The sequence below is a fragment of the Oryctolagus cuniculus genome, chromosome 1 (genome assembly GCF_051225735.1).
Source record: "Oryctolagus cuniculus isolate XC-2025 breed Fujian yellow rabbit chromosome 1, ASM5122573v1, whole genome shotgun sequence".
Taxonomy (NCBI): domain Eukaryota; kingdom Metazoa; phylum Chordata; class Mammalia; order Lagomorpha; family Leporidae; genus Oryctolagus; species Oryctolagus cuniculus.
The window spans coordinates 162,321,341-162,336,845 of record NC_142867.1 but is presented as its reverse complement, the minus strand read 5'-3'; the positions used below and the strand labels follow the sequence as shown (position 1 = coordinate 162,336,845).

Genomic DNA, 15,505 nt, shown 5'->3' with positions numbered 1-15,505 from the left:
CTATTTATTGTTCCCACTCAGGTTTTTTTAGAACTTTAACATCCAGAAAATAACTCTAATTTTAACATTCTAAAAATTCCAGAACAAGTTGTTCTGGAATCTTTTATTCATCCCCAGCAAAGCACAACCGTATTTGCCTAGTACGCTTCATTTTCAACTTGTAGTAAAACATATGACGCATTATCATCTAACTGCCTTTTACTTTATATAAGTGATGCTCTTTGTTTCCCATACTGCTTGCAAATAGTTTGCACACTGTTATTATTCCAAAGTAATACAAACTCCATGGCACACTTCCAGGAACTGGATAAAATCCAATCTCCAATCACTCATTATTTGTGCCAGAAAAGAATTATTCTTATTAGGTATAGGAGAGGTGTGGCTATGAGAACTTCAAGACACTTTGGTTTTGTCAAAGGTTCTCTGATGTGCTGCTAGTAGGGTGGGGGGCCCAGTCTGCAACAGCCCCCATCCTAGCCCCAAACAGACCCAAACACACAGCTTGAGCATTTTAGCATACACAGATGCTTCTCATCAGAAAATGCTGTCCAGGTGAGTGGGCTGGAGCTCAGGACAATGTCACCAAACATTTGGTCAGCACAGGAGACCCCTTTTGATTGGAATGAGACCTTTGAATCTGAGGCCAAGTTTCAATTCATTTATTTCCCCTGGAGTTCATTAGAATGAAAATAAAACAACAAGGCTCTATTCTTTGAGTTTAAAATGTAACTTTCTTCAATAAGGAACTGGATAAACTGTGGTTTATCCATACAACAGAAGATGATTCAACAATAAAAGGAAATGAGACAACAAACTACAAAAAGACACAGAAGAACCAGATGCAAGTATAGAAATGGTAAAAAAATTTAAGTGGTTGTCAGAGAGAGGGAGGAAGGAATGAACCAGGGGACCAAGGGAATTCTAGCTCATTGAAAACACGCTGTGTGAGACTGTCATGCAGGTGGGCGGCATTATACCTTTGTTAAAGCCCACAGAACCCACTACGCACAAAATCAGCACTCATGCAAGCTATAGGATTTATGTAACAATAAAGAATGTATCAATATTGGCTCATCAATGATTGCGGATAGGATGTTAGCAACAGGAGGAAACTGGTGATGGGGAGGAAACTCTGTGTACTTTCTGCGCACATTTTTTTGTAAACATAACACTGTTCCAAAAACCTATTAACAAATTAACAATATACATTTAATATTTATAAAGAGGAAGAAAGAAAAGTAACTTACTTCCGGTTCACGATGAGCCACTCCCGAATGTAAGTCTGGACACAGTCCCTGACATGAGGGTCCAGGTCAACCCTAACGAGGTGGAAAATGAAAAAAAAAAAAAAATTAGTGCCAGGTGAAAACAACAGAACAATCCCTATCATCAGCAAGGAGCACAAGATGATTTCAAATCCATACCTAAGAGAAAGCTAAAGGAGTTCTTGGCCGTCATTTCAAGCATCTGAAGTATGCCTGAGGCAATAACATTTTTACTTTGATGAGACAAACATGCTAGCATTTTATGCTTTGTGGGTTTTCTTTATTATAGAGAATCATGTTAAACCATATCTATCTCTGGGTGCCTGGAGGCATTCTGACAAAAGATGGGGAGAACCAGCTGTCATCAAAAGCAAAGCAAGAAAACAAAGTATAAATACCGATTCCTAGCAGAGGTAATTTGGACATACTTTCAGCTCAGGTGTAACCATGTTAGGACATGCGTGTTCTCTGTTCTGAAAGCCAAGAAGAACAGCTGTCTTATGATTTGATGACCTTGCAGCCAATGGCCTTGGTTGGGGATCATTAATTCAGGTGGTTCCATCACGCCTGCTCAGGAGTGTGCTGTGAGGATACTCTTCATGTATGTGATAGTCTTGAGTAGTAAGGCTTTTGCTGTTGTTGCAAACATGTTCTTAGTAGTGACAAATAGGTCCAAGTGATGCAAGTCTTATTTTTTTCATTTGTAGAAAGAGTACGAGAACAGTACTCACCCACCTGTAGATTGGCTGATAGTAGTTGGTGAAACATTGTAAAAGCCAAACGTGGAGTCTCTGGACCCTGGTCCCCAGACCCTTGCTTCACCCCTTCTTATCTCTGTGACTTTTTTTTATTTTTAAAGATTTTTATTAGTTTATTTGACAGGTAGAGTTATAGACAGTGAGAGAGAGAGACAGAGAGAAAGTTCTTCCTTCCATTGGTTCACTCCCCCAAATGGCCGTCACGGCCAGAGCTATGCCGATCTGAAGCCAGGAGCCAGGTGCCTCCTCCTGGTTTCCCATGTGGATGCAGGAGCCCAAGCACCTGGGCCATCCTCCACTGCACTCCCAGGCCACAGAAGAGAGCTGGACTGGAAGAGGGGCAACTGGGACAGAATCCGGCACCCATACGGGATGCCAGTGCCACAAGTGGAGGATTAACCTAGTGCACCATGGCGCAGGCCCCTCTGTGACCTTTGAGCCAATCACTCAACCCTTTTATGACTCAGTTGCTCCAGCTGAACATGGTGATATTAATAAGAAGAGTACCTCCATCAGAGAGTTGTGATGCAGATTACATAAGGGAGAGTGCAAAGCGCGCAGAAGAGTGTCTGGTTCACGGTAAGTCCTCTAAGTGACAGTGCACACTTGGGTGCCGTTAACTGTGCACTAGGGTCTGATGCAATCACTTTAATTCTGTAGGTATTAATTCACTTTGTCAATCAGCCCTGCAGGGCAAGCACTGCTGTTACTTTCTTTTTGAAGACTGAGATGATCAGAGTGTTGCTACGAGTCAGCCAGCAAGTGCAAAGGTAAGGACTTGATCCCAGGCAGTTCACCTGCGGAGTCCAGGCTTATAACCTCTGTGCTGTTATAGCTCAACATATAAACTGCTAGGCTAAGCACAAAGGGATTCAACAGGATTCAACTGTTGTTGACCTTCATGGTGACAGCGGTAACTTCCTCTGCTTAGTTATATAGAAGACTTTTTGGCATGAATTAAAACAGTAGAGGCTGTTTGAAAGCCACCATGTAGATAATGTGTCAGGGATAAATTCTGACACATCTTATTTCAAAAACTGATGTGAAAAACAAAATTATCTCCTCTATTAAATCCCCCCATCCTCCTCTCGCTAAACTTACTGTAAGTATTTTAAATGGGGTTTTCCAAGATTCTGACCATACTTGAGAACAATTACACACAAATTTTGTGATTGTTTTCCAAAGGTGAGAATAACAGATGGGATTTATGCTAACGTCACACCTGAATAAATGGACAACAGGGGAAAAATGTGTCCCAGGGAGGAAAGAACTGTGCGTTTCATCAGCCTCCAGTGTCAATGAGAACTGTCTGAATAAGGGAGCAAAGGGCTGTTAGCAGTGCTCCTCACTGCTACCCAGCCTCCCGACACTGTGATGAAACACAGTCCAAAACAGAACTGGAATATTTCACAGAAACGATGGAAGGAGTTGTTTCATGACCACCTTACTGGGACTTTTTGGGGAAGATGAGAAGGCTGAAAATGTCCAAGAGAATGCAAATTTCAGTTCAGCTTTTAAAGTGAATGCAAATAAAAGTTCAGGCTAAGCTTCTACAGGCAACATTGATTTTCGCACCATGGCAGCAACAGGAGTTTCATTTAGACAAAAGTCCATAGTTTGAGTGAACTCATGCTCATTCTTCTAAACACATAAATAAACCGAGTGTAGAGACTGCAGCTCTAAACATGTTTACTCCAAGAAGTTTTTCCCCTTGAAAAAACTTTAAGGGAAGAGACTTTGCCTGATTCACCTTTCTACTCAGCACATAGCAGACTGCAAATCAGTGTGCACTGAACATGATGCTTGCTCACTCGGAGCTGAGGCTTCCTGGGGTCATGTGGTTTGCTCCAGCTCACCGAGCTGGCACCCGTGCAGTCCAGCTCCAGGGCCTGCACACTGAACCCCTTCTGGAGCACCGCATCTCTTCTTTTCAGAGCCTTTGGCCAAATCAGTTTAAAAACTATGTACATCTACATGATGGTACCACGTGGTTATCTGCTCCTCTTATGGCTTCAGTAATTTTGTTTATTTTTAAAAGAGGTGCAGACTCAGGCCACCTCCCCCGCACTGATAACAGTCACGAGTCACTATCCCATCTATGTTCCAAGCCCACGATTTACCCTTCCTCCGGCAAAGACGGCTGCAACGTCCTGCATTCCTTTGGCGTGAACACCACATCCAAGTCGTCATCAGTGAGGTCTCCCAGCTCCTGGGCCAGGTCTGCATCCAGGCTGTTGAGGTGTGTCATGAGAAGTCCTTCAAAGTCCACTGGCTCCACGGGGTCATAAAACGGAGGCTGGAGGGGGAAGCAAGACAAAGAGGAGTTTCCCACGGGTTCTCCTGGAGAAAGCGCTAAGGCGGCAGAGGACGTAAGCCCTGCTCTTTCCTTTCAACCTAGCACTTTGCTCTCAGCCTAAAATGAAGTGACTCTTTGGAGGAGCTGCCAGACTCGGAAGCAGTGATAGGGCAAGGAAGAGAAACGCAGCACGGAAAGTCAAGTCATAACATGGTGAGTAATTAAAATCACACCCCAAGGCAGAATTTTTCTCTGCTTAATTGCATCTTGATGAGGAATCCTGAGGAGATCCAAAATGAGATCACATGGTTTTGCTGAATTTTTGTAATTTCTCCTGCAAAAGCTCTCTGAGGCCATGTTTTATTTGCCCAAATACAGCAAAGGAGGGAATGGAGGCACATTTCCAGAAATTCATGCAAACTCAACACCGCTCTGGCTGAGGATGGAGGCACGGGGTCGCCTTTGGCCTGAGTTATGCTATACATGGGTTTCTGAAAGCACTTGGAGCATAATCATAGTGGACAGGGAGCCAGACGAGGTGACTGAAGCACTCCAAGGCGGCGATTTCCAAACGCCGCTGGCCTGCAAGAAATTTTCATTGGACTGAAGCTACATGAACTAACTTGGGGCAATCTGCTGGGTTCTGCTTCGGCAAAGTTTACTCACTTAAGAAAACTGTCCTTTGCTCTTCAATTTTAGCCTTCCACAGTGGCAGAGGGAGGGAACCAAAGAAACGAGAGAACTAGATGGTAACTTTAAAAATATTTTTCTTTGGTCAATAAAATTAAAAGTTGGCAACCCTTTGTCAGTCCCCAATTAAATTAATATTCGGTGTTCTCGGTGGTGAAACAGTGCCTTAAGGAAGTAAGAGTCACCTAGATAGGCCTATCTGTGTAGGAATACTACTATGCACAGTTGCAAGGGTATGCAGTGGGCAGTGGTCGGTTATGGCAGACTACCTGGAGTCATCACCCCAAGGAGTACTGTTCTGTTCTGTTCCCCCCTCTGACCCCTCCCATGGACCAACAGACAAACAGCCCAGAGTCTTGTCTTGTGAGACAAGGACAGATCCCAAAGTGCTGACAAAACCGGTTTTTCCTCTCCTTGAAACCACACACCAGTGAAGGCAGCAAGTAGGAGTGGAGCAACAAAGTTGCTGTTGGAGAGCCAAAAGCAAGTAACACTGCAAGGGAAGCGCGGCTTGCTCTGTCCCCTCTCCACCCTTGCTGGCCCGATGACAATAGGGACGCGAATGACTCATGGTAGGGAGTGAAGATGAAGCTGAGAGCTGGGCACAATCCATTCTACTTTGTGTCTGGGATGCCGCAGGGTGGCTGACTTACTGACGTCCTATGCTCTGAAGGAAGGAGTGGGCAGGAGAGAAGGCAACAGGGCACTCCTCAGTAGCTGAGTGCAAAGCGCGCCTCTAGGTCACGCCAGACGCAGTGAAAGGGCCAGAGGAGCTTCCCCCCACACCCCCTGTTCTGATGGCGGATCAGGCAGTTGGCTGAGAAGAGCACCCTAGTCCTAAGAGGATCTCCCAAAACAAAGTAACACGAAGCAGCAGGGGCTGAAGGAACCAGATAGCAACCTATGTGGGAGCCAGGTGGGAGTGCAGAACTCTGCCAGAGGAAAGGACGGCAGCTCTCATCTGTGCACAGAACAAGCCAGTCCGCCGCAGACACTGACACAAAACCTACCCGGGATGAGGCCATTCTCCCACTCCCCTGCGCCCACTGCATGGCACTGAGAGTTAACAGAGATCAAAATGGCTTCTATAGGAAATGAAGAAAACTCTGGGGTTTTGCATCCCCAAACTTATTTTTCTTTTTTGTTTATTTGAGAGGCTGAAAAACAGAGACAGACAGATATTCAGAGAGCTCCCATCTACTGTTTCCTCCCCCAAGTGTCTGCAATGGCTAGAGCTGAGCCTCAGCCAAAGCCAGGAACCAGAACTCAATCAAAATCTTCCCTGTGGGTGGCAGGCACCCAATCACTTGAGCCATCATGTGCTGCCTCCCAGGGTCTGCAATAGCAGGAAGCTGGAATAAAAAATGGAACTGGGACACCAGCCCAGGCATCAGATGTGGAACACAGGCACCTTACCCACTAGGCCAAATGCCTGCCCCCCAAACCTCCTTCCTGCAGTTTATACCCAATGAACTACTAATTACTGATCACTTACTATGTGCCAAGAAATTATGACATTATCTCACTTGATGCTCTCTCAAACCCTCTAAGGTATACATTCTTATTATTCCCATCTTATAGGTAAGGAAACTGAGGACTAGGGATTGTATAATTTGCCGATGATTACACAGCTGAGAGAGAACCCATCTGGAAACCAAACCTAGGCAGGCTCAAGTTCTTAACCAGTGTAATTTTGATTGTTTTCCCTTATAGGTCTTTTAGGGAATATGTATTTTCTGAAATAATTAAAATATAAGATAATAGTAAGTGCAATGGGAAGTAAGTAAAAAAATACATTTATTGCTACCCACAAAATCTGCTCTGAGCTTCTTATAAGATTGACTTTTCAAAATAGCAATAGTAAATAAATAAAGTAACAATAGATGTAGATCTATTATGAAGAATATCAATTAATTCTTCAAGCAGAGGCACTGGTAATACATATTTAAAAATTATACTGAAGGGGACAGCACTATGGCATAGTAGGTAAATCTGCCGCCTGCAGTGCCGGCATTCCATATGGGTGCTGGTTTGAGTCCTGGCTGCTTCACTTTTTTTTTTGACAGGCAGAGTGGACAGTGAGAGAGAGACAGAGAGAAAGGTCTTCCTTTTGCTGTTGGTTCACCCTCCAATGGCCGCTGCGGCCAGCGCGCTGATCGATGGCAGGAGCCAGGTGCTTTTCCTGGTCTCCCATGCAGGTGCAGGGCCCAACGACTTGGGCCATCCTCCACTGCACTCCCAGGCCACAGCAGAGAGCTGGCCTGGAAGAAGGGCAACTGGGACAGAATCCAGCGCCCCGACTGGGACTAGAACCCAGTGTGCCGGCGCCGCAAGGTGAAGGATTAGCCTATTGAGCCACAGCGCCGGCCTTTTTTTTTTTTTTTTGGCTGCTTCACTTTTGATCCAGCTCTGTTATAGCCTGGGAAAGCAGTAGAAGATGGCCCAAGTCCTTGGGCTCCTGCACTCGTGTGGGAAGACCTGGAGGAAGATCCTAGCTCCTGGCTCCAGATTGGCACAGCTCCAGCCATTGCGGCCAATTGGAGAGTGAACCAGCAGATGGAAGACCTTTCTCTCTGCCTCTCCTTCTCTCTCTGTGTAACTCTCAAATAAATAAATAAATAAATATTTTTTAAAAATTTTACTGAAGCACAAGTTGAAGCAATGTGACTTAAGCATTTGACATTCCAGTGCAATTATCAGACAGAAAAAAATTCAGTTCCAACCGAAGTATAATATTTGTCATGTCTCTGAAACTCAAAGCCATGAATGATGAACAATCTAGCTGACAGCAGCACCTGTTATCCACAGAAGAGACTGTGGCCGGCGCCGCGGCTCACTAGGCTAATCCTCCACCTTGCAGCGCCGGCACACCGGGTTCTAGTTCTGGTCGGGGCGCCGGATTCTTTCCTGGTTGCCCCTCTTCCAGGCCAGCTCTCTGCTGTGGCCAGGGAGTGCAGTGGAGGATGGCCCAAGTGCTTGGGCCCTGCACCCCATGGGAGACCAGGATAAGTACCTGGCTCCTGCCATCGGATCAGCGTGGTGCGCCGGCTGCAGCATGCCGGCCGCAGTGGCCATTGGAGGGTGAACCAACGGCAAAAGGAAGACCTTTCTCTCTGTCTCAAAAAGAGACTGTGTAAGGAGCAGGGAGAAGTGGGTGACTGGCTCCCTCATGCAGCAGCCTTGTTGAGTTGGGACTGTAAGCTCCATGAGAGCACTCTGCTATGGTCACTATTGCGTCCTCAGCTCCAGGAGAAGTCCCAGGCAGCGAGAGAGCCCCAACCAACAGACACTGCAATCCTCTGGGCTCTCTACTGCATGAAAGAAGAAAGAGCTGAAGGCATAGTGTTCAGAATTCTGGCTTCAGTGATGTGAAACACCTCATGGCCTAGACAAGGCAATGCTTTCCTGCTTCTACCAATCGCAACCTGGCAGTCATGCCACAGAGCAGAAGATGCTGACCCGCCCTCTGGGGCACTGATCTGTATTTGCCAAGACTGCTCTGATTCCTCTGCTTGACAATGGCAGCAAGGAGACACCTGCTCTGTGTGCAGAATCCTGCCACTCTTTCATTTTCCCTTCCATTATGAATTTGCATGACAACTATATTGAGAGCTTTATTTTCCATCAGGTCCCCTCGGGTGCAACTGAGGCAACCTCAGGACAGCCCAGCTCCTTGAAAGACCAAGTGCAAGAGAATAATAGTATCAGAGGAATAACTTATTGATCAAGTGATTCATCATGTGAGTCATTCTTAGCTATAAAAGAAAAGGGAAGCCTATATACATAATCAGAACGAATGCCCTCCAAGGTATAAGGCTTTTTTTTTTTAACATAAATGTTCCATATACAAACATGTCATGTAACCATGGTGCTTTGGTGCTCATCCAGGATGTGGTTTTCAACCTCCTTTCCTGTAGCCAGAGCCGTTACGGTCCAGCTGATTCATTCCATTTCACCTCAGAATTTTCTATTCTTATTTTTAAAGATAGTATTTTTCCCTCCATAAAAATGTAGCTTAACATTATTAACCATGTACATATTGTTTCAAGTCCTTACTATCTTAAAGCATAAATCCCAACCTTTCTTCTCTTGTGTGTTTCACTCCCCTTTCTGCTTTCAATGATCATAAGATAGTTTTAGTATTTTACTGTTCGATTTTAGCAGAAACATGGATTAGAGAGCTGTTTACCTCTAAAGGTGGCTGGCAGAAGGTCTCTCGCAAGAGTGTTTGCAGGGCTATGCCGATGGGGAATGGCAAGGCCAATGGGTGAGTCTGCACCCAGGGTTACACACCACCAAGAGCCACTCTCTCTGGTCCTGCTCACTAAGGACTTTGGAGCGAGTGTCAGACCCAGGGCAGGGTTTATCATTGTACTTAGAGAACCAATTCTAGGGGCCAGTGCTGTGGCACAGTGGGTTAAAGCCCCAGCCTGCAGTGCCAGCATGCCATATGTGTGCCAGTTCAAGGCACTGGTTTGAGTCCCAGCTGCTCATCTTCTGATCCAGCTCCCTGCTAATGTTCCTGGGAAAAGCAGCAGAGGATAGCCCAAGTCCTTGAGCCCCTGCACCCAAGTGGGAGACCTGGAGGAAGTTCCTGGCTCCTGCATTAGGATTGGCTTAGCTCCAGCCATTGTAGCCATCTGGGGAGTGAACCAGCAATGGAAGATCTCTCTCTGTCTCTACCTCTCTAACTCTTTTTCAAAAGACAGACAAACAAAAAAGAAAATACTCTAAATGAAGAATCCCATCATAGTCAAAAAGGCAAAATTTAAAACTAGTTTATTTTATGTATTTGAAAGGCAGAGTGACAGAGAAGAGACATAGCTTTTCCAACTGCTAGTTCATTCCTCAAATGCTTGCAAGAGCCAGGTGTAAGCCAAGCCAAAATCAGGAAGCCAGACCTCAATCTGGTTCTCCAATGTGGGTGGCAGGGATCCATGTACTTTCGCTATTACTTGCTGCTTCCTGCTTCCCAGGGGGTGTATTAGCCAGAGGTTGGAATTGGAAATGGAGCCAGGAACTGAACCCAGGTATTTTGATATGGGATGTGGGCATTCCCAGTGGTGTGCTAACTGCAGTGTCAAATGCCCAACTGTTTGCCTACATTAAAAATGTGTACACACATTGGCTGGCACCGCAGCTCACTAGGCTAATCCTCCGCCTTGCGGCGCCAGCACACCGGGTTCTAGTCCCGGTCGGGGCGCCGGATTCTGTCCCGGTTGCCCCTCTTCCAGGCCAGCTCTCTGCTGTGGTCAGGGAGTGCAGTGGAGGATGGCCCAAGTCCTTGGGCCCTGCACCCGCATGGGAGACCAGGATATGCACCTGGCTCCTGCCATCGGATCAGCGCGGTGCGCCATCTGCAGCGCGCCGGCTGCGGCGGCCATTGGAGGGTGAACCAATGGCAAAAGGAAGACCTTTCTCTCTGTCTCTCTCTCTCACTGTCCACTCTGCCTGTCAAAAAAATAAATAAATAAATAAATATTTAAAAAAATGTGTACACACAATCATCACATCTAACATTTACAAGTAGAGTTAAATTAAAAAAAAAAACACTAAAACAACAACAAAAATAAGAGCAAGCACACACCCTTCCTGTCATTTGATTTATCAGATTTATGAGAGAAGCCACTACAGGTAGATAAGCAGAGATGCACAGGGTTAGCAAGTGGTCTTTGCCTACCACAAATTCTGCAATCCAGAGCACACAAAACAAGAGAAAATTTTACTTTTCTTTATATTCTTTCTCCTATTTAGAATATTTCTACCTATATTGGTCCTTTAAGTGATTCTCAACCTGAGCCAGACGACAAAGTACCCAGGGAACTTAAAAACACTGATGCTTAGTCCCCATGCTCAGGGATTCTGATGCAACTGCTCTAAGCTGTGCCAGGTTGCAGGTGTGTTTTACAGGTCCCAGGTGATGCCAAGATACAGTCAGAACTAGGGTCCCTCTCCACGTCTTCCCAGCTCCTCCGTCTGGCCCTTACCTCTGATCATAGCAGGCATCCTTTTATCATCTTTTTTGCTAACTATTTTTTTTCTTAGAATGTTTATGATTATTTTGGTTTTCTTCCTTTCTCTTCTGAATGCCTCCCACCATGTGAAGCCAGTCTGTCATCTGTTCTCCCAAATAGATTACACAGCTTTTCATTCCCCAACCAGTCCCTATTCATCTGCTCCTTACATCTCCCACAGGGTCTCCATTGAGCCAAGCATGTATGACAGCAATGATAGCATTTCTTTACACAGGATCTATGGCACAATCCTATGTTGACCCAAATGAGGTAGCATTATTATCCCAATTTTTGCAAAAGGGGAAACCAAAACATTCAGAGAAATTAGCTAACTTGTTAGTCTCAAGCTACACCTCACTCAGGTCCATCTGAATCCAAGTTCATTTGTCACTCTTACAAAAACAGCAACAATAAACATGTGAACAACTGGCTTTAAAAATAAGTTGACTTTGGGACCGGTGCTGTGGCGCAGCAGGTTAACGCCCTGGCCTGAAACGCCAGCATCCCAAATGGGTGCCGGTTTGAGACCCAGCTGCTCCACTTCCAATCCAGCTCTCTGCTGTGGCCTGGGAAAGCAGTAGAAGATGGCCCAAGTCCACGTGGGCCCCTGTACCTGCGTGGGAGACCTGGAGGAAGCTCCTGGCTCCTGGCTTCAAATAGGCCCAGCTCCAGCTGTTGCGGCCATCTGGGGAGTGAACCAGCAGATAGAAGACCTCTCTCTCTCTCTGCCTCTCCTTCTCTTTCTGTGTAACTCTGTCTTTCAAATAAATAAATAAATCTTTAAAAAAAAAGTTGACTTTGATTATGTATTTTAAAAATACGACCAATTTGTGTTAGCAAGTACACTTGTTTAAAATGGTTACTACATAAATAAAAGTAAGAAACAAAGGCCAAAATGTGCTTGGACTTTTTTTTTTTTTTTTCAATTTATGATTCCTTTAGGGGAGACCTGACTCAAGGAGATGACTCAAGGACAAGGACAGCTGCTGCATTTTGATAGTACAACATACCAGGCACGTAAGGATTAGGAGATGGAATGTTCTATGCAGACCATCTATTGAAATAAAATACAAAAAAAGAACAGATTCCAGGCCTCCTGCTTCCTCACACATCTGCTCTTCTGACAGAGGAACAGGGCCAAGAGACTATGCTGTAGCTGAGTAGAGATTTGGGAGAGAGATTCAGAAACCTAACTTGGAGCAACCAATAGTAACGTATTCTAAAGGATCCTCATGTACAAATAGGGCGAGGGGTAAAGGATGACAGGTAAGAACACATGACTGATTCTTGTGTTACATTTTCACTACTTCATTGATATCTTCTCTTAGAAAATACATAGCTAAGCCACGTGTTAACCCACCATCCAGTTAAGGAAGAAACTCATCAAAATTCACTTTTGTCAAAACTTACTGAAGAGACAACAAACTATCATAAGAATACCTGCAAACATTAAGCATTTTTTAACTTTGTAACTTTACATTAAAAAAAGCATTTCAGTAAAATAACAACAACAAAACCACAATGCTCCTGTGGTGATAAGGAAGAGGTGAAAGATCGTTAGCTAAACTTCCCTAAAGTCTCTTCAAAATCCAGTCCACACTACTTCCAAGACAGCCACTGCACTCTTGACTCACAAAAAAGCAAACATCCCACCTTATCTAAAATTTAAACATGTAGCCAGTCACTTTTAAACTGCATTTTCATAATTCGGAACATAGTTTCAGTTATAAATGTTTTAAAAGGTTTTGTTTTCAATGAAATACTTATTAGTACCCAATGAAACCAAGAAGCACACCTAGTTGATGCAGATTTAAATCTCATCTGACACAGCTGAACACATGGACATTATGCACTCCTTGTGCTTTTATTGTCATCTGCAGTTCTGAAACAGATAGGAAACGTACAAGTAACAATGGCAAGCTAGCCAGCCACGGAAGTCATAAATAGATTTTTCTGAATAAATGTCATTGCAAGTTACTTCTTGCAGTAAAAGGTGCTACGTATTGTTTGTACTGCTGTTTCAGTAATGATACAACACAGAAATTATCCTTCAGAAATAACCACAAATCACTCCAGTAAAACATACCTTTAAAAGCTACAGTTACACGGCGAGTAAATTGTTACAGGAGGCAAAATGGCGGTTACCGGAAACAGAGGGGAAGGTTACAAAATTTCTAAGAGCAGAAGTGGTTTTGAAGTAATATGCAGAAACAAAAAGTATTCTAACCTCCTCAAGATAACCGCTAGAACGAGCCAGAAAGTGCCGCTGTGCTGGGCGTGAGGAAGTGAGCAGAGGGAGGGCTGGGGCTCGCTCACAGCGGAAGTCAGGACTCAACTGCTGGTTTTATAAACCATCTCATCCAAGTCAGATTGATCTCACCTCAAATCATATAACACATACATGCACACTCAATAATTAGTGCCAATATAAAAACAAATGCAGGCAATCTTCAACCTAAAAAGGAGGAAGATGTCTTAAAAATGAAGGCTTGTGCTGGCACCTAACTGTGTGGCTGCAGGACAAAACCGTACCGACAAGGGGAACAAGGGGACAGGGGCTGTCGGGGTGGGGATGAGGGTCTGGGGCTGGCAGAGTAGAGCCACTGCGAAAGGGCATGAGGGGACTTCTTAAGATAAAGGGAGTTTTTATGTCTTGATTGAGCAGAGGACAGAAGACTACAGATTAACCAAATGCATCAAATTGTATACCTAAAATGGGTAAATTTTACCATATTTAATTTATACTTGCAAGAAAATGACTTTACAGGACAAAGATTTTTAACTTGGATTTTCAGATTGTTTTTTAAAGATTTATTTATTTGAAAGACATATTCAGAGAGAGAGAGAGAGACAGAGAGAGAGCGCTTCGATCTTCCATTTGTTGATTTACTCCCCAAATGGCTGCAATGGCTGGTGCTGGGCCAGGCTGAAGCCAGGAACTTGTAACTCCATTTGGGTCTTTCATGTGGGTGGCAGGGGCCCAAGTACTTCAGCCTCTTCTGCTGCTTTCCCAGTAGCATTAGCAGGAAGCTAGACTGGAAGTGGAGTGGCCAGGATTCAAACCAACACTCATATGGGATAATGGCCATTGCAGGTGGCAATTTAACCTGCTACACCACTACACTGGCCCTAGCTTTTCAGATTTTGGAATAGAAATTTTTCCAACAATGAATGCTACTAATAGTGGAAAGTTTCCAAGCTAGTCCCTCCCCCCTGTATATGAACTACAATTTAGGGGGAAGTGAGCATCTTAGAAACCAGCTAAGTCCAGAGATGTCAGAACTTCAGCCCTGAGAGGTCCTGTCTGCACCCTAAGCCCTGGTCAAAGAAAGCAGAGACAGAAAAATTGTAAAAAAGCAGGCAAGGAGTTATAAACTGGTATTGGAGAGCCTCAGGTAGGAGGGAGAAGACCTAAGACAAATCAGGAAGCAAGCACACAGGCCAGGCATCTGTGTACCTTACCAGTTGCTAAAAAGTGCTGTAACACATACTTACTAGTTGAAGAGAAGGGAAGCCAGAGGTGCTTATGCTCTGTCGATGGTACTGGCCAAGGTTTGGTGGAAGGGTAAACTGTTTCCTTATTTCTGCTGAAGAATACCTGGGATTAAAATAGAAAATAATCGACATGAATTTAAAAAAAAATTTTGTAAAAAAATCATTGCAATTATAGATGCAGTCTCTGATGTCAAGTATTAAACCAATTTCTTGGCTGGACAGTGGTAGAACTGACTAAAACGCTCCCGGTAGCCTTCAGTGGCCATGTAATCTGACTCCTGCTCAACACTGGACAGAGGATGGCAGGAGAATGAAGTCTGAGGCCGAGAAAGAGATCCCAGGCCAGTCCAGGGCACTGGCCCTCTGTGAGGACATCTGGTCTGTGACAAGAGTCCTTTAAGTCCTGAGCTGCCATTTCGATCCATCCTCTCCCATTTCAAGCAGCTGAGTCCATCTGGCTGCTCTAACAGAGAATGCCACAGTACTGATACACGAACACTACACTTTCCTGTGGGCATCACAGGTGCTACCCAGAATTCCCAAGGACTGTGTTTTTTCCAACTGAACTAGTGGAATGATTCCTTCTATCACCATGTTGACACTGCTGAGTTCTCGGCCAACATGCTGGTAGCCAAGAACCACACTTATGCGAGCAAGTTGTTTTCCACTGTCTACTCACACCTGTTGTCATGAGCCTACTAGCCAATGACCCTGGCTCAGTAACAGGCTGACTACTGTGCACTCATCTGTTAGCCACTGGTTTGGAACTCACAACACATTTTCCTATTACATCATTATGTTCATGGTTGGACTCGGAGGCCCATTTACAAAAATATATTTAGCCACAATAAGGCCACAGCATATAACACCAATACCACTAGTGCATAGAATCAGACTAACAGAGATTACCAAAGATCAAATGGAGTCATATATCTGAAACATGTTGCGTGTCTAACAACAAGTTCTTAGATAAATTTCAAACATAAT

The 15,505-nt window shown here is 44.6% G+C and overlaps 1 protein-coding gene across 4 annotated transcripts in view; it reads right to left on the bottom strand.

Moving 5' to 3' along the window:
• The window catches only part of DOCK8 (dedicator of cytokinesis 8), a 253,132-nt gene that overhangs the window by 182,480 nt on the left and 55,147 nt on the right, over positions 1-15,505 (bottom strand). For 3 of the 4 annotated variants that reach the window (XM_008256091.5, XM_008256100.5, XM_089337104.1), the window contains exons 2-4: positions 14,519-14,621; positions 4,144-4,319; positions 1,248-1,319 (exon numbers count right to left, since the gene is read on the bottom strand). In XM_008256091.5, the coding sequence (XP_008254313.4) occupies positions 1,248-1,319; positions 4,144-4,319; positions 14,519-14,621 (351 nt within the window). Of the gene's footprint in view, positions 1-1,247; positions 1,320-4,143; positions 4,320-13,109; positions 13,292-14,518; positions 14,622-15,505 lie in introns of those variants that run through there. The other variant, XM_008256104.5, reaches the window with a different exon arrangement.